This window comes from Thunnus maccoyii, chromosome 7 (genome assembly GCF_910596095.1).
Source record: "Thunnus maccoyii chromosome 7, fThuMac1.1, whole genome shotgun sequence".
NCBI classification, from domain to species: Eukaryota; Metazoa; Chordata; class Actinopteri; order Scombriformes; family Scombridae; genus Thunnus; species Thunnus maccoyii.
Window position 1 is genome coordinate 13,350,564 of NC_056539.1, and position 17,765 is coordinate 13,368,328.

The window sequence follows — 17,765 nt, forward strand, 5'->3', positions numbered from 1 at the left end:
TTTTATGCATGTGTGTTTGACAGGCAAGCTTCACCCACACTCAAGAGATTTATTATGCTTATGTCTTCTACTTCATTGTATGAATTTCAATAGAACAAGGCAAGAAATGGGTCTATACTTTTGAAAATTAGCTCCTAGCAGCCATGTTGGTCCAGCACTGCAGCAGCTCATAACAGGCAAACTTACCTCTCTCCAGTGCACAGCTATGAAAAGCTTGTATTGTCATCCGAGGATGAAAAAATAACAATACAGTAATGTAATAATATACATAGTATATCTTTAATTACACAATAATAAGGTATGCAGGAAGTTATGAAAAATGATTTTATTCTCTTATTACACATAAACCACAACACATGTGCTGTTCTCCCAGTCTTACTCTGTAGGTACAGACTATTCACCCTATAAGTACATGGTAACAACAGGGAGCGGGCTGGATTATGTTCTCCCGTCCTTATTTAGCTGTTTGGTTCTGTTACCTTTCATGTCACAATCTAACAACATGCAATGTGTCATTAACAACACACCGGACCAACATTTTGAACAGACAATGAGAAAACATTATTGAACATGATTAACTAGAATATGTTTCATTTATAACTTCTTAACTATGTAAACTACTATTATACAATATAAATATTCTATGCTACAACTGCCAGGTGTTTGCTGGACAGGTAGGCGCTCTACAAGCTGTGTTGGATGCACTAAAAAGTTCCTCTCACGTGAAGATGTGGCTGCCTGTGATTGACTGTTGATCTTACCCTCTATCTTACCCTCTGAGGGCTGAAACGTCATCCAAATAAAATAGAAATGCAAATGGAGCCAGTGTATGCAACACTTTTTTCCTGCTCTAATGCCTGTGATTCCACCATCCCTGGCTGCAGACCTCTGTTGTCCACTGTCTGGAGAAGACCACTCCCCAGCAAGCTAACGAGAAGTAGCCTGAGCAGGTCACCCTCTGTAATTGTTTTCTCCCTCTGATTAATGCCGATCCTGCCTGACATGGCTGACATGGCTCACCTGGCCAATGGGAAACTACCAGCTCTCATCAAAAAATATCCCACTGTGAGTACTGTTGTTGTTCATGCTGGAATCAACAATGTTTCAGCTCGAACAGGAACAAGTTGTCAGTTGCTCAGTCTTTAATGGCACTGAAACGCAATGCTGTTTTCTCCAGTCCCATACCGTATCCCCACTGGCGTGGTTCAGAGATTTTCAGCCGACTCTTACCTGTGTAAATGGTCCAATTTCAACAGCTTTGGATATGTTCAGAACTTTGAGTTTTTCATACTGTCTTGATGGTTTGCACCCAAGCAGACCAGGGGCCCAAATGCTCTCTACAAATGTTAGTAATAGTCTCCAATTGTGATGTCATCCTGTATCACCTGTTAGGGCTATTCCTGATGCTCCCTGTAACAGAGTCCCCTGCTGGAAACACAGCTGTACAGTGAATGATAATAATCTGGTCCTGGTCAACCTTGCTGCCTCACCTCATGTCTCCTTGGCCAGTCCTGTTCCATCTCCCAACTCAGTATGTTTGGGTTGTTGAATGTCAGATCATTGGCAAATAAATCATTTTTCTGCAATGATTTTGCATCAAAGCAGTTAGATCTATTTATGCTTACTGATACTTGGCTAAATCCAGGTGACTGTGTTGCACTGAATGAAGCATATCTACCTGGTTTTAATTATTTTCAGCAGACTAGGATTTCAGGTCATGGAGGTGGACTGGCTGTGATTCACAGAGAGAATTTTAAATGTTCCCCTTACTCACTTGGAAACTTTTCCTCATTTGAATCACTTGCTTTTATGATGAATGGCAAGGCCCCACTACTTTGTGTTTTAATCTACAGACCACCAAAATCTAACTCTGGTTTTATTCAGGAATTCTCTAATCCTTTAGCTTTTATTATGCCTTTGACAGAGTCTTGATTTTAACATACATGTATGCTTCCCTCCTGGTTCCTCTCTTAGGCCTACTATGGATTTTATAAACATTGTGCTTTCTTTTAATCATACTCAGTGTGATGAAGGACTCGTTTGTGTATAATAGTAGTTTAGTCAATCAGTTGGGTAGTAGGATCAGCCAATCAGCTCCCTTGTTGTAGTAGGTAGCAGGGATCGGCCAATCAGTGCCCTTGTTATTAGCAATGCAAACACTGCCGGTTGCTATGTTTTGTTTTGGTTATAGTTATCATGGAGAGCGGACGAGAGAGAGACTGCAGTCGAATGTATATTGTAAATAGTGGCCACTCACGAGCTATCCTCGTATGTGTGCGTTCAGAAACATGTAAATGGATCGTGTAACGTAACTTTCTGTGCATTTGAGTTTATATTAGCGATGTAAATATGTTCGGTTCAGATCAAAGCTATTAGCATAAAGTCCGCTAGCCACATGCTAACACTCGCTATAGTAATTGTAATCAGTGGTTGTTACTGCCATGGTGGAAATGTAATTGCTCACATATTCTGATATTCGCACTCTGGCTGTATCGCTGTGCATGTTAGGATTAACAGTGATGTCATGACTATTACTGAAGTGCCTTATGACGGTCTCATGCTAAAGTGTACGTGGCTTTGTAATACAAGTGACTTGTTAATCAGCAGTTTACCTCTAGGTTAAGCAGAGTTATGAGAGGTGCTGTTAGGATTTATTAGCATTAGCACTGCTTAATGATTCCTGTCAACAGTGTTGCTGCCTGTGAGCTAATGCTGTTTGTTTATTCTTGTTTGTAGAACCACACACACCTGTATATACCTACCTGTTGGTATTAATAAAGCATTGAAGAGAGCATCCCAGCATCCCTGCATTCTTGCCGATGCACCACAGTGGTCACCTACCCCCTAACTAGCTACAGTTACAGTTAGAGCTATCATCCTCCATTACACTCAGTCAGTTGAGGGTCCCACTCACTTAAAGGGACAAACCCTGTACATTGTTCTGTCCTCTGGTTTTATTCTTGATAGTGCTGATCTCTGTGAGGCTAGCTTACGTGTATCTGAACACAAGTCCCTCTTTCTACCTCCTGTTCCCACAGTGGCTACTTATGTTTCCTCTCGTGTCCTCAATACAAACTCTGCTGACAGATTTCATAAGGCCTTCACCACTGCATCTACACATAGCAATAACCAAAAAAATCTAATTTGTCTACAGAAGAATTACTAAACAACTTCACCAATACATGTAAAGCTGTATTTGACTCCATAGCACCTGTAAAGATACAGAAACTCGCAGCTCACCTTGGCTGAATAACAATACCAGAGAAATTAAGAGAAAATGCAGACAAGCTGAATGGAAATGGAAAGAGGACAGCCTGGTGGTGTCATATCAAATTATGAAAGAACTAATGTCTACCAATCAAAAATCAGTAAAAGAAGACAGGTCCTCCTATTTCCCCAACTGTCATAACTCCAGTATTCTTTTCAAAACCATCAAATCCGTAATTAACCCTCCTAGCCAACAAACTGAAGCCACCACCATTATCTGTGAGCAATCTTTATCCTTCTTCACAATCTAAATAAATAATCAAATAAAACCCCTCTTCTTCTGCACACTGCAGTCCCTCTTCCTTGCTCAAAAACTTTGAGGCCTTTTCACTGTGCACTTTAAAGGACACAATGGCCAAATTTAAGCCTTCATCGCGTCCTTCAGATCTTATACCTGCCAGATTTCTCTCAGGTATTTGACAGTGCTGGACTTACTATTTTCTATATCTGCTCAAAAAACCTAACCTCAACCCTACTGATTTAAAATTTTTTAGACCCCTTTCTAAATTACCATTTACTATCAAAGGTTTTAGAGAAAATTGTCCACTTGCAGTTTATTTCTTTTATGAATAATTATGATATTTTTGACAAATTTCAATCAGGTTTCCGTGCATGTCATAGCACTGAAACTGCTCTCATCAAAGTTACAAATGACCTTATGATGCTGGTGATTGTTTGATTTTAATTCTTCTTGATGTGAGTTCTGCATTTGATACTGTGGATCACTCTATCTTATTGATCACCTTGAAAAGTGGGTTGACATCAGGGACACTGTTCTAGACTGGTTTAAATCCTATTTATCAAACAAAACTTTCTCAGTAGTCATGGGAAACACCTCCTCTTCTGTCCCCTCCAACCTGTGGTGTTCCCCAAGGCTCCATCCTTGGCCCCTTGTTTTTCTGTATATACATGCTACCACTAGGTCATATGCATAAACCAAAAATCCAGAACCATTTCTATGCAGATAACACACAAATTTATGTCCCATTAAAAACCAGTGAAGAAGGCCATTTTCATCATATTTTATATTGTCTGGCAGAAATAAAGTGCTGGATGCCCCAAAATCTTCTTCAGCTAAACGAAAACAAATCAGAAATAATTCTCATCTGTTCCGTTTTATTTCCATTTATTACTCTTTTTTCTTGCATTTAATTTTTGTATTATTTCAATTGCCTGATTTTATTTGCCTCAGTCCTGAAATGTTTTAATCCTGGTTCAACCTTGTAAAGTACTTTGTAATTTTGTTTTGAAAAGTGCTGTATAGATAAAGTCTATTATTATTATTATTATTTTTATTATTATTATCATTATTATTTTGAATTTTTTTTTATTACAAAGCAGGAGTCAATATTTCAAAGCACATTTCGGCTCAGGTTGAATGCAAAGTAAAGACACAGCCCCTAAAAACAGATGTCACACTTCTCTTTCAGCCAGATCTGAAACCTCAGTAGGCTGAGGGATACAAAATGCAGTAAATGGAAGGAGGATCTGAAAAACTAAAAATGACAAACTTGCAAATTTCACAGGATGTAGTAATTGTGTAAAAAGGCATATCAGCTCTCTGCTGATAGACACAGTTGAGGAAATTAAATATTTTGTGGAACAGATACTGACCTCCAGGTCAGTGTGGAGAGCATCAGCAAAATGCTGCAAGGATACCAGTTTGTGTTTCAGGCAACAATAAAGAGGAAGTCCAAAGTACAACTGAACAAATGTTAATTTGAAGAAAACTTTTTTTTTTTTTTAAATCAGATGCAGTCAATGATGCTTCATCGTCAGTTCTTGTTAGACAGTTTCACTTCCTCTGATTCAAGATTTGCTTTGTCAGATAAATGCAATCAAATACAGATTTACATGAAAAGACATCAAAGCCACAGAAATGAAACTGGTTTGAAAAATGGCCAGAATGAAGATATGAACAGGAACAGAATAAACAGGAGGGGTGAAAAACAGAATGCAAGACGATTAAAAATATGTAGGAAATCTACCTGTGGTTGTGGTAGATTGAAGTTCATGCACATGCAAGTTCAATAAATTAGAGTTAAAAAGTATGGTAAACTTTTGGAATAAATAGAGTGGTTTTAAAATTGTTAGAAACAAATAAGAGAAGTTACATAAATTCATGTGTGGGATTCATTAGTAGAATTAAATCAACAGGAGTAATGAGTAAGAGAAAACAAGGGAAAATGTCCTGTATAAAATATAAACTGAGGAAAAACAGTAAAATAGTCTGTGATCTAAATTGAGGGATGCCTCTAAATCTGCAAAGGAGATAGCAAAGAAGCTGTCCTCGGTGATTGACTGGTTATGTCTGTAAAAGTCCAGAAGAGGGAGCTCTTGCCACGGCTGCGTCATTCTCCATAAAGATGCCAGAGAGTGAACATCCTGAGCACTATCTTCCTTTTCAGGTTATAACATGTCCAAAAAGTAAATTGAAGAAGGTCAAATGTGAAATTTTATTACGGTGACATGAGGTTATGTGAAAAAATAAATAGCTTGGGAAGTTAAAATAGGACAAAAATAGTCATATTAGACTTTGAGAAGTGCAGATCCACAACATGTTCTGGTGCTTACTAAGTGACTGATTCATGAATTGATGAAATTGAGTGGATTAAATTAAATTTTGGCTGATGGTTTGGTCCTGTAACACCCACTGTACTACTTTACAGCATGTTTGCTGGTAGGCTAGTTGACAAAACAGTACATAACAAAACTGTACACTGTCAAGTCCTCTGTGTGCCACGACCCTGACTGAGCTGGTTATTGACACCTCACAACCCTAGTCTTCTTCAACCTACTGTATCTGTCTGTCTATCTATCTATTTTACCTGTAAAGAACTGTCCACAGAAAATATGCTCATATATACAGATATACATAAAGACTAGAAGATACTGGATACCGTTTTTTCTGAGGATAATTGATCCACTGTCCTTCCAAAAATACTTTTGAAGATGTCACCTTAGGCTTTAAGAAACTATAAGGGGCCTGAGTTGCAGACCTAAGGATCCAGAATTAGGTTAATTAACCTCACTAAAGAGAGTGACTGACATTTGGATAATTTTTTTTCTGTGAATACTTTTTTCTCAACAGAAATACTTTGTATATCAATGTTACACAAGGAACACTCAACACTTACAAAGGGATCAATATGTATGGTCAGTGCACAGGGGCACCGCCAGGGATTTTGGGCCCCATGAGAAGATATCACATTGGGCCCCACCACAGGACTCGCCAACCCTGCACAATTGCTGTAACCATATTTTACAGTCTAAATGTAATTTTTAATGATAAAATTCTTTTTTTCATTTTCTTTTTTTCATAATAATAAAAAAGAATTTCCCACGGACCCCCTGCACACAATGCTGCTCACCTCCTTCTGTAATTAGGAGTGGGGCTGGTTCATTGGTAGAGGGATGGGGAGACAGGCCTGCTGAGCCTGAAGCTGCATCTGTTGGGCCTGGCACCAGGCAGGGGCAGGGACAACTGATTCAGTATGAATAACTTGCTAAAAGTTTACCTGCATTGATAAAATAATAAAATGGAGAAATGGAAATGTAAGTATCTAATGTACCTAATGTTATGGGAGCAGCAGGAGTAGCCTCTTTCTCTTAAGCTAACAGGTTAATTTCCACCACTCACAGAATACACCCTCCTTTCTTTGTGAAAAATTGAGTGACACATTGTCATCCTTTCTTTTCCTTTTGTTTTTGGAAACCAGAATTTTATTTAGGAAGCTGAGACATGATGATCCATTAGCCCTCCCCACTGCAATTCACTGCTAGCAAGTAGCTTTCGCGCCTGGTTTAGGGGCAGGACTGAACCATTTCATGTAAATAGAGGGGGGGCAATACAGAGGCTCTCTGGATGTTTACTTTTTGCCAAAAAAAAAAAAAAAAAAAAAAAAAAAACAAGAAAGAAAGAAAGGAAAATAAAATGTCTGTTTTATTAGTAAATTGTAAATAAAATATTCTATTAATGATGATAATTTAATATTGAAAAATGTACCTAATATTCTAATAATTTTTTACGGCCCCTGTCAGTGCAAACAAATTGCTCAATGTTTGGAGCTAGATTGAGATTTGAGATTTTTAATCTCATTATTACTTGACGTTTTGGCAATATTGTCTTTGTTACATTCACACCAATAAAGCATATTGAATTGAATTGATTGTTGGGGCGTTGCTAGGCGACCGTTACCTAGTTGCCATAAACTAACGCTACACGGAGGAGCAAATCAAACCCATTCATGAAGAAATGATAGTGTAGCTATTTGATGATAAACATAAAATAGTTTTATGTTTGTAGGGAAGTTACAGCCAGGATTCTGCCTAGCTCTAGTTCTCTTTATAAACTTCATAACGTTAACTTTCGTTTACCAATGTCTAAAGGCAAAAACGATGTCAACACATGAAGAACAAGCGAACATCGGCAAAGTGCTCAGTTTTCTTCGAGAGTGGGACCGTGGTGACAGGACGGTCCGCAGCCGCATGTTGAACACCTTTCTGATTCAAAACACCGGGAAGACGTTTTATGAGCTGGAGCTGCAGTTTACACAGGTTTCCAGCCTCTTTCTGGCTCGACTCACCACATGGATGAGACTCACGTATCCTTTATGGCTTGGGCTCCGTCAGCTCATACACACATTGCTTTGTTGAACTGGACACATTTCTAAATGAGTGTGGGTTACTGTTGTGACAAAAAAACAAACGTACTCAAATTTATATGAATTTGGGAACCACACATGTTCAGGGCCTGGTCTAAACAATTTTGCTGTATTTTAGGGGCCTGCATAACAGTGCCTATTAGCAAAATATTTATATGAACAATTGAATATGCTTGACTGTCACAAAATGATGACTGATTTTTTATATTCCTCAATTGATAGATATCCAATTCCTTTCAATATTAGTCTAACTACACATTTTTAATCCAAAATGATGGTTTATTCTATATACAGTAAATTTGTCTGAACTTTTGACAAAATGTTTGTGGAAAGGAGGACCTGGATCTATATGGGACAAGGACTTATGAGGATGTAGAGCTGGATGAATGCAAGCCCAGTTATCAGTTTTTCTACTTGTTTCCATGTCTTTTACTGCATACATGTAACTATATTGTGGCTGAAATCAAATCTTACATTAATACTTGTTACTGTAGTGACTAGGCCTGTTTCCTGCTCTGAGATGACTTTGTAATCAACTGAGACCCCTTCCTAAACTAAAATATTTAGATATATGTTCGGGACATTATTGGGACCCCAACTGAAAGCAACTGGGATTTTTCTTTCTGCATCAAGCCAGTGAGTGAGATAAAATACTGTATAATCATCTATAAACCCAGACCCATTATGAAGTTCAGTGTCAGTGACCCGCCTTTCTGATATTCCTCAGTGATCAGTACTTGATGGAGTTCCTAGAGGATGGAGGCGTTCTCACTCTCCTGGACATCTTGAGCCACCCTCAGAGTAAAGAGGAAGACAAGGCTGAAGCTCTCCGTCTTCTGCTCACTGTTTCAAATGCTGGTCGCAAGTACAAAGAGATTATCTGTGAAAGCCATGGTAAATTTTTGAAAAGAATCAGATTAGCTGCTTTCTAAAAACAATTTGCAAGTACAATAAACAGATTAAACTTTAAAGTGTCTATAGTACCAGCTTTGCCCTCTCTATTTTTTTGACATTCTTGCAGGTGTGAAAGCCATAGCAGAGTGCCTGGCCAAGTCAAACACAGAGGACACCCAAGAGACAGCCTGGGCCCTGCTGAAGTCCTTATCCCATGGAAACCCCAAATACCAAAACCAAGTCTACAAAGGCCTGATCGCCCTCATGACTTGTAGCTCTCCTAAGGCCCAGCAGCTGGTCCTGCACACCTTACACACTGTGCAGGTAAAGCCAGAGATTACACACGAAGAGCATGCATGGGTACTCGCACACTTTCAAGAAGAACAGACTTTTTTTTTAATTTGTAATGATAGTCTGGCTAAATTTAATATCTTTAACATATGAGAAGAAAAACAATGAATCTCTCATTATTCTCTCTCACAGTCCAAAATGAAGACAGCCCATCACAGCATTGTAGCACCTCTGCTGAATATGCTCAGCTCCCTGCACCTGGAGGTTCAGGATGAAGGTAAACACACCTGTAGGCAGAGCAGATATTTAAAACCTAACGGCGGTAAACTTTTGCTTTCGCTGAGAAGTTGTTTTTTGTGCTGGACTTTTTTTTTTTATTTTGCAGTGAAACTCACTCTGAAATTATAGATAAAAGCAGTTGCCATTGTGGTTGTAGAGGAAAAATTGCCATCTCATGAAAAATGACCACCTTTTAACGTTGTACTTTAACCTTGTGTCTCTGACAGCTATTAATCTGATCTCAGTTCTGATGCATTTTGATGTGAGGCCAGTGCTGCTCAGTGGTCTGGTGGATCTGCTGAGGCCTAGTAAGGAAGAAGTACAGCACCACCAGATCACAGAAGGTGACCCTTTGCTCTAGATGTCTGTTGTTTACTAAAACTGTAGCAAGTAAATTTTCTTACCAAAGACTGATGTAGCAACCTCTTTAGACCAATTAGTGACAGTTAATGGCGTCTATTTCCACAATTTCTGAAACAGATGTGCAATTTTTACACTAACACAAGTACATCAACTAATGCGACAGCATTTTGTCAGTGAGACCTAATTTGTCACATGAATAATGAATGCATGACATGCTTTGTTGACGTGTAAAATCCCACCAGAGGCTGAGAGGATCAAGATGACTGGATCTCTGCCTGTGTTTGTGCAACAAGCTGCTGCAGCAAAAACTATACGGTGTGGTGCCTAAATTGTGAACACACATATTAATCCATATTATTTAGGCAATTTATGTTGCCAGTAAACAACTTTAATGACTTAAATTGTCCCAGCGTAATAGTTGTAGCTGTCTTCACACAGTAATATTTTTATGATGTTTATTGTGTTGAAGGTTGTTGGCCGAGGACAGTAAAGAGGTTTCTCATGAGCTTCTCTCTCTTGGAACGATCCAGCATCTTCTGTGCACTGTGGGCAACAGAGAACATATTGATGCCCAAATACAAGCCAGCCTGGCCTTGGAGGTACACATATGGATTTATATATGACATATATGCTTGCCTTTCGAGGACAGTCCATTGTGTCCTGTAATAATTTATACACAGCCTGTTGATGATTCTTTCGTGAATGTGCAAAAGTCAAGGCACAAATACTTTACAGTGTGTGGGGCTGCTTACCCACCTTCTTCTTCTCTTTTCTAAAAAACCACAGTAGGCTTACAAGAGAACGATGTGCCAGTATCCAGGAAATAGCTCAGCAGTGGGTGTACAGATATAAATAGAGCAGATTTCTTGTTGTGTTAACATGGTGTGGGTTTGTCACTGTTTCCGATGTAGTGCTGTATCACTTAATGCAAACCTTCATACACGACATATACATAAGCACGCTTGTATGCATATGCTGACAATTAATGTCTGCCTTCATCTTTGCCCAGCACTTTGTCCAGTCATTCCCAGTTAGCGAGGAACATGTGCGGAGAGTATTGGGCAGTACACTGTTTGAAGCCTTCATGGTAAGATTTAATAATCTGCTAAATACTGTGATAGTAATGGTCAGAGTGGAAGCTGTTAGAAGGGGGTACTAACAAATTTAATCACCCTCTCTCTACAGAACAAAGCTGAGACTTTGTACATGAATATAGATGAAACACAAGCAGAGATCCTGCTGTCGAATAAAGTTAACATAACTGAAGGTAATGATTGTGATGAGTTTATCATGTCTTATCTTTTTGTACTTATTGCCTGTGTGTACGAGTATAATTGTTTTTCTTGTCAATCTTTGTTTCCCAGTTTTGGATGGTAACAACTCTGAAGGCTGACAGGAAGAATACATCATTTTTAATGATGCAGATGTTTAAAATAAAAACAAATGGTGGAAAAAAATGTGTTTGTTATTAATAACTTATTTAATTAATACCTGTTTAATTTTGTAACTTGTGAGTTTGGATTTCAAATATGTTATATCTATGATCAGTGTTGATACAGGATCACACTAAATGGATATTATTTTGTTGAGAATATATTTTCATATGTCAAAAGCAGATTTTACTATTTTACTGAAATTTTTACACAGTTCTTACAAAAATAATCCTGAAGGTTTATGAATTTCTACATGATAATTTACATGTTGGTTATTTAAGATATGAATTGATTAAATAAATATATCCTTTAATCCAGGATAATGTGAACATATATATGCACACTGCACACAGACTTTACATAACATCTGCACATTATTATATCGCCCCTCCCGCCGGAGATGACGTAACACGTAGCTCTCTGCTTCCTCGCAGTTAATTGGACGAGCAGCGACTGGGCGTGCTGAACGTGGCGGGAGCCAAAATGAATCCGTAAGGTAAAAAAGACTGGTCCTGCTGCGCGGAGGTAAATTGTTTTAAAAAGTTGCCACATATGGTTTTTGACTATGAGCAGCTTACGTTCAGCGATGCAGAAAGGAAAGAGAGTCGGTCTGGAAATGGTAGAAACTGCAAAAGCAAAGCGGAAGAAGTCAAAGATAACCGTGAAAGAAGGTAATGTACCACATTAGTGTTATTTAACGTAGTATTTAAGACTCAGTTTGCTGCTTCACATATCACTTAGAGGGACAGACACAAAATAAACAACCTGCTCGTTATAATGAAATAACAGCCACGCGATAAATCCACGGTTTAAAGTCAGATTATTGATGAGCTCAGGTAAACTTTCCACTTTCAGCAGATGAACGTGAAAACAATCTTTTGGTGTCAAACTCTGCACATACATCATTCTGCATGATCAAACATTCAACTGTAGGAACAAGAAGAAAAACACATTTTTGAGTGGGGGGATTAAACAATGAACTTTTTTTCTAATAAAGCCATACTATACAATAATAAACAATAATGTAAAGCTATTACTTGAAAATGTGGCTACTAAGCAGTAAAGCTTTTTGTAATCTTTATAATATGTTATTGATCTAATATCACTGTTTCCTCCTTCACAACACAATAAGTAAAAGTTCACATCAAAGTCATAAAGTTAAATTTGCCTTTTAAATGGTTTGTTTTGATTGAATGAGAATAAAGTTTTTATGGTTCCTCAGAGGAAACCGTGGATGCTGCTTCACCCTCCACGTACCACACTTTCCCTGATCCTGCTGATGTGGTCCTGCTGAGGTCTCAGCTCCTGAACTGGTATGACAAGGAGAAGAGAGAGCTGCCATGGAGGACTCTGGTAAAGAGAACAGCTTCTTTTACTGGTTGTGACAAGAAGATTTGCCTTTTTTATACACAATACCTTTATTCACTAAATATACACAAGTATAAGTACAGTATTTTATAGTGAGTTTAGCTCAGAGACATGATTACTGTAACATACTCTGAACGCTGTGAACAAATAGAAACTCTCTTTTTATATTTTAACAAAGATGTTTTCATGATTCTGATTTATGATTAGAGGCGAGTTGGTTGTTTAATCAGTGTTTTAGTCTCACATTTTAAATAGACAAAAAACCACTAAAATGACACCAATATGATGTCTTTTAAAAGTCATTGTACAGAAAAAAACACTGCTTTTATTCAAATAGTCTATTCTCATTTGGTTATTTGGATATAGCACAAATTATTTTTATTACTTCAATGTATGATGTTATACATTACCTACTGAATACCATCATTTATATTAAGATGGCAGTCTAAAATGCAATGATATTGCAAATAAACCTCATATAAGATTATATTTCCTAGACTGTAATTAATTATTCACATTAAGCAATGTTGAAGAAAATACTTACAATTACTACATGCAGCAGTAATTCAGTATGACTGACTGGCTTCCTGTATTTGTCTGACAGGCCATGACAGAGCCAGACCTCAACATCAGGACATATGCAGGCAAGAAAATGTATGCTTCACATATTTTCATATAACTGCAGCTGATGTCCTTTTATGTGACAAATTTTTTGTGGGGTTTTTTTTTTAGTGTGGGTTTCTGAAATCATGCTGCAGCAGACCCAGGTTGCCACAGTAATAGACTACTACAACAAATGGATGAAGGTAGGCAACTTTGAGGTATTTGCTACTTTGAAATACTTGTATGTTAAATCTATTAACAGTAATTTAATGCACTCTTTCACTTTCTTTCTCTATTGTGTTCCAGCGGTGGCCCACAGTGCAGGATCTTGCAGCTGCAACGTTAGAGGTAAAGAAGTAACTAAAAGCAGTGACTTAAGACGATGTTGATTTTGAGATGGTATCGATTTCAAATTTAATTTATTGATTTCATTTATGAGTAGGAGGTGAATCAGATGTGGGCGGGCCTCGGCTACTATTCACGAGGAAAAAGACTACACGAAGGCGCTCAAAAGGTCTGTGTCATACTTTGTAACTCTGACTGCATCAAACATCATATCAAATGCTGTGTTCTTTATTTGCTCAGTGTCTCAGTGGTTGAATGTTCACTTGTTGATGTTTTGTTTCAGACAGAGGAGTGCTCAGTGTTAAATGTGTTGTTCCTGTTCTGTTTCAGGTGGTGTCAGAACTTAAGGGACAGTTGCCTTGCACAGTTGACAGCCTGCTGAAACAGCTTCCTGGAGTGGGACGCTACACTGCTTCAGCTATAGGCTCTATTGCACTTGGCCATGTCAGTCATCACACACACACACACCTGTAGACATGCACATCTGCACCAGAGCTTTACGTGTTTCCTTTGATGAGCCAGAGCTAACTCTCACTACCTTATTCTATAGCTATGCTGCCTCGTTTTTGACTGATGACTGAAATGATCCCTGTTGCCTAGGTTACTGGAGCAGTAGATGGCAATGTGATTCGGGTGCTGTGTCGCCTGAGAGCCATCGGAGCCGACAGCACGAGTCCTGCAGTAACAGAGGCGCTTTGGTGAGATTAAACTCTGAACTAATATCGTCAAGGCACCTGAATTTTGACTTTGACTGCCAGTTTCTACTTTAATATCAGTGAATGCTACTGTGGCAAGGAAAACCCAACAAGCAGTGTGTTGCATTCATATCTGCCCAAAACAATCAGAAAAGTGGACTTTTAGTCAAGAAAATTTAATGACACTCTCAGCTTGCACCTCTAATTGTTGAATTTTTCCTTGATTGCTGCAGTTCACTCTCACTTTTCTTTTCTAGCTCTTGTTTGAATTATTCCAATCCAAGTCCAAATACTCTTTCTAAAATAAGTTTTTTATGTAATCAAAGCACTTTAATTTAATACCAATTTCACTATTTGTAAATTGTATTAAAGTTTCATTTAATACTATTTCATAAATGTTCTTGAGATACTTTCAGTCTGCAGTGATACATTGCAGCTATTTTTTTTTGGCAAAGGTCTGTTTATTGGATGAGAAATTACATCTCCAGTATAGTCACTACAAGTGTCCCAAAAAAGGATGTCCATACAGCTATGAGAAAAAGCAAAAGGTGATGAACATTGATTTGAAACAATAATACTAAACAATTGGGACAAACAGAAAAACTACCTCCTCTAAGCACTGTATGCTGGTCAGGCTGAATTGTGGCTTTTATAAACATTCACTTGGTCTATTTCAGGGGTCTGGCTAATACGCTGGTGGATCCTGAGAGACCAGGGGACTTCAACCAGGCCATGATGGAGCTCGGAGCGCGAGTCTGCACCCCTAAAGGACCACTGTGCAAGCAGTGTCCCGTACAGTCTCACTGCCACTCTTATCGCAAGGTGGAAACTAGTGTTAACCAGTGCGAGTAAATAATGGTTATGGTTGGTGGCTGGCAACTTGTATTGTGAACACAGAAGAAGCCAGAGCTAACATGGATCATTAATGTCTTGGATCACATCGCCATGCTGTACATTTAATGTGTTTATACAGTGTGTGTGTGTGTGTGTGTCTGTGTGTGTGCAGGTTCATGTCAAACAAGAGAAAAACTCCATGAAGCTCTTGGGAAAGCTCGACAGGAAGACTTCAGCCCTGCCTGATATAGAAGACTGTAGTGAGTGTCCGTCCTCCTCTGCGCCCTGTCAGACGTTCATTTAGTCGTGTTATTAAAGCACTTTTCTCTCTCCTCTCCCTCAGTGAGCAGCGGATCATGTCCACTGTGTCCCTCTGAGCCCTGGGATGATGAGTTGGGGGTTCAGAACTTCCCCAGAAAGCCAGCGAAGAAGCCGCCCCGAGTTGAGCGAACTCTGACCTGTGTGGTGATCAGACCTGGAGAGTCGGGAGAGGACGAGTACCTGCTCACACAGAGACCAAACAAAGGTCAGTGCCCACAGCGTTGGGGCATTGGACATTGGTGTGGAATCACTTTGTGGTTGCTGACGACAGGGACATCAAGTCTCAGCTAAAATTAGATTTTGGCAGGAATTTTCATCTTTTAGCAGCACAGATATTTAAAGAAAGAAACAATGACATACAATTTTTTGTATTGACAGGTTTGCTGGCGGGCTTGTGGGAGTTTCCGAGTCTTCTGCTGGAGGGTGAGAACTCGGAGATGAAACAAAAGAAGGCGCTCTGTGCTGAGATCAGAAGGATACTGGGAACCCATTTGACTGAAAGCCTTATCCAGTATGTTGGAGAGGTAACCTTGATCTACCACCTATCTATCATGCACACCTTTTATATGCAAATAAACTCTTTCTAGAGCTGTGTGAAAACCTTCTGACAGATCCTGATCTTCTGTTTGCAGGTGGTGCATATCTTTTCCCACATCCACCAGACATACGTGGTTCACAGTGTGTGTTTGAAAGACGGCGACACACAGACACAGACTGAAAATGCGCAGTGGCTCACAAGATCTGCTCTGCAGGAAGCTGCTGTGTCCACAGGAGTGAAAAAGGTTTGTAATTTTGTTTACACAGTGTGTGTGTGCAAAGCCCTGCTGTGTAACTGAGGTTAGCAGTACCTGCAGAGTGCACTTAATTATCACTCACTAAAAACATGGTTTTGCAACAGCAGACTGTAGAGACACTTCTGGTGTAGAGACACCAAGAAGAGATGGATTAAAATAGAAAGTAAAGTGAAATATCTTGTAAAGAACAGGAAGTGTAAGCATATATACAGTATATAAATACACATAAATATAAAAAAAAGAAAAAATCTGCTGGTTATTATGATTATTAAATTGGGTTTCAGAGAATGTGGAGTGCAATTGCAGCTGGTTATTAAAGTTTGTCTCAGAACGATGTGAAAGCAGGACTGAACAAGTGGCTACACTTTGTTCATGTCCGTGTGAACAATCTAAGAATGTCAACTCTCCTGCAGATTGTGAAGCTCTGTGATTCTCTGGACAGCCAAAAGGAACAGACTTCTAAGGTAAGTGTTTCTATATATTTATATAATCCTGTACAAATAACAGATTTTACCTGTGACATTTTTTTCTGCTTGTCTCACTTAGGATGGAAAAAGGCAAAAGCACAACGGCCTAAAGAATGAGAAGAGGACACAGACCTCAAAAAAGCCCAAACTGAGTGTAGCGAACAGCGGCAGCAGGCAGCTCTCCCTCAACTCCTTCTTCAAGACAGTGAAAGAAGAATCTTGTTAGAGTCTGACATTGTGCATTTCTTTGCATATGTGCCTTTTTGACAAAGCATCATCCCTGTGTTGTCACATTTAATTATTGTGGTGTCATGATCCCATCACTGGGAAATGAATACAAAAGTCCATCCAATAATTTTAAAATGGACAGTTTTAACAGTGAACACAGACAGTGACACAGAATACAGAGTGTGATACAGTGTTGAAAAATAAGAAACAATCAGTATTTTGCTCCTATGATATTTCTGTAGGGACCTGTGCATCAGCATTGTACTACATTTTTAATGACCTCATTGTAGATAATCTTTTTATTACTATATAATGATGGTAACATTTTGCCTTTATATACGACATTCTGAAATTTATTGTAGATTTTAAGTCATTTCATGTCTGCTTACTATATGTTTTAAAGACTCAATAAAATGAAGCGGTATGGAGGGAAAATAACTGGAGTTCATTGCAGGTCCAGACGAAAAACACGCTGGTTTTCATACTTGCTGGTGGCATGTGTTCTGAGATATATTATCTATATTTTTATAAACATATACTGTATAAACTTTTATGTTAGTATTACATTCTTTCCCTGTTATTACAATATGCCAACTTATTTTAGGTTTTTTTGTGACACACTGCTATGCCATTATATTTCAGAGGAGAATATATTGGAGTCTAAATCAGAAATTGACCGAGGCTCATTTTACACAACTTTTTATTTCATGCTTGGGAGGACACATCGTGATAATCTGCTGTTACTGAGCACATCAGGTGATATATTGTCTTAGGTGTATGTCTACATTTAGAGGGAAACATGGCACTGTACAGACGCAGTTTGACTGCTTATGTCTCATGCACATGGATACAAGTCTTAGTCCAGAGGATTATCTTAAATAAATATTATAAATATTATATATATAAACCTATATTGCTA

General features: G+C 38.6%; 2 protein-coding genes across 3 annotated transcripts; both read left to right on the top strand.

Annotated features, from left to right (window-relative positions):
* The first annotated feature begins 7,479 nt into the window (after window positions 1-7,479).
* armh1 (armadillo like helical domain containing 1) lies at window positions 7,480-11,210 on the top strand. Its single transcript, XM_042417327.1, has 11 exons — window positions 7,480-7,871; window positions 8,499-8,567; window positions 8,659-8,825; window positions 8,953-9,149; window positions 9,309-9,393; window positions 9,623-9,739; window positions 10,001-10,073; window positions 10,228-10,357; window positions 10,768-10,845; window positions 10,944-11,025; window positions 11,123-11,210. The coding sequence occupies exons 1-11, from the start codon at window positions 7,564-7,566 to the stop codon at window positions 11,149-11,151; spliced, it is 1,335 nt and encodes a 444-aa protein (XP_042273261.1). The 5' UTR covers window positions 7,480-7,563; the 3' UTR covers window positions 11,152-11,210.
* Window positions 11,211-11,642: 432 nt separating this feature from the next.
* On the top strand, window positions 11,643-17,496 carry mutyh (mutY DNA glycosylase). Of its 2 annotated transcripts, XM_042416767.1 has the most exons (15): window positions 11,643-11,862; window positions 12,414-12,544; window positions 13,164-13,203; window positions 13,292-13,365; window positions 13,469-13,510; window positions 13,605-13,676; window positions 13,838-13,951; window positions 14,108-14,205; window positions 14,880-15,024; window positions 15,209-15,296; window positions 15,380-15,562; window positions 15,736-15,881; window positions 15,990-16,139; window positions 16,565-16,615; window positions 16,698-17,490. In XM_042416767.1, exons 1-15 carry the CDS (start codon window positions 11,757-11,759, stop codon window positions 16,842-16,844), a joined length of 1,587 nt encoding a protein of 528 aa, XP_042272701.1. In that variant the 5' UTR covers window positions 11,643-11,756; the 3' UTR covers window positions 16,845-17,490. The 2 variants fall into 2 exon arrangements, with proteins under 2 accessions (XP_042272701.1, XP_042272702.1); XM_042416768.1 differs by lacking the exon at window positions 11,643-11,862 and having other exon boundaries at window positions 12,502-12,544; window positions 13,164-13,213; window positions 16,698-17,496.
* The last annotated feature ends 269 nt before the right edge of the window (window positions 17,497-17,765 follow it).

Bases quoted from the DNA above. Each gene is read 5' to 3' on its own strand.
- mutyh (XM_042416767.1), top strand. From the start codon at position 11,757: ATGAGCAGCTTACGTTCAGCGATGCAGAAAGGAAAGAGAGTCGGTCTG. The intron at 15,025-15,208 runs GTGGAAACTAGT...GTGTGTGTGCAG, and splicing joins ACTGCCACTCTTATCGCAAG to GTTCATGTCAAACAAGAGAA. The intron at 15,882-15,989 runs GTAACCTTGATC...TTCTGTTTGCAG, and splicing joins TTATCCAGTATGTTGGAGAG to GTGGTGCATATCTTTTCCCA.
- armh1 (XM_042417327.1), top strand. From the start codon at position 7,564: ATGTTTGTAGGGAAGTTACAGCCAGGATTCTGCCTAGCTCTAGTTCTC. The intron at 10,074-10,227 runs GTGTGGTGCCTA...ATTGTGTTGAAG, and splicing joins GCTGCAGCAAAAACTATACG to GTTGTTGGCCGAGGACAGTA. The intron at 10,846-10,943 runs GTAAGATTTAAT...CTCTCTCTACAG, and splicing joins CACTGTTTGAAGCCTTCATG to AACAAAGCTGAGACTTTGTA.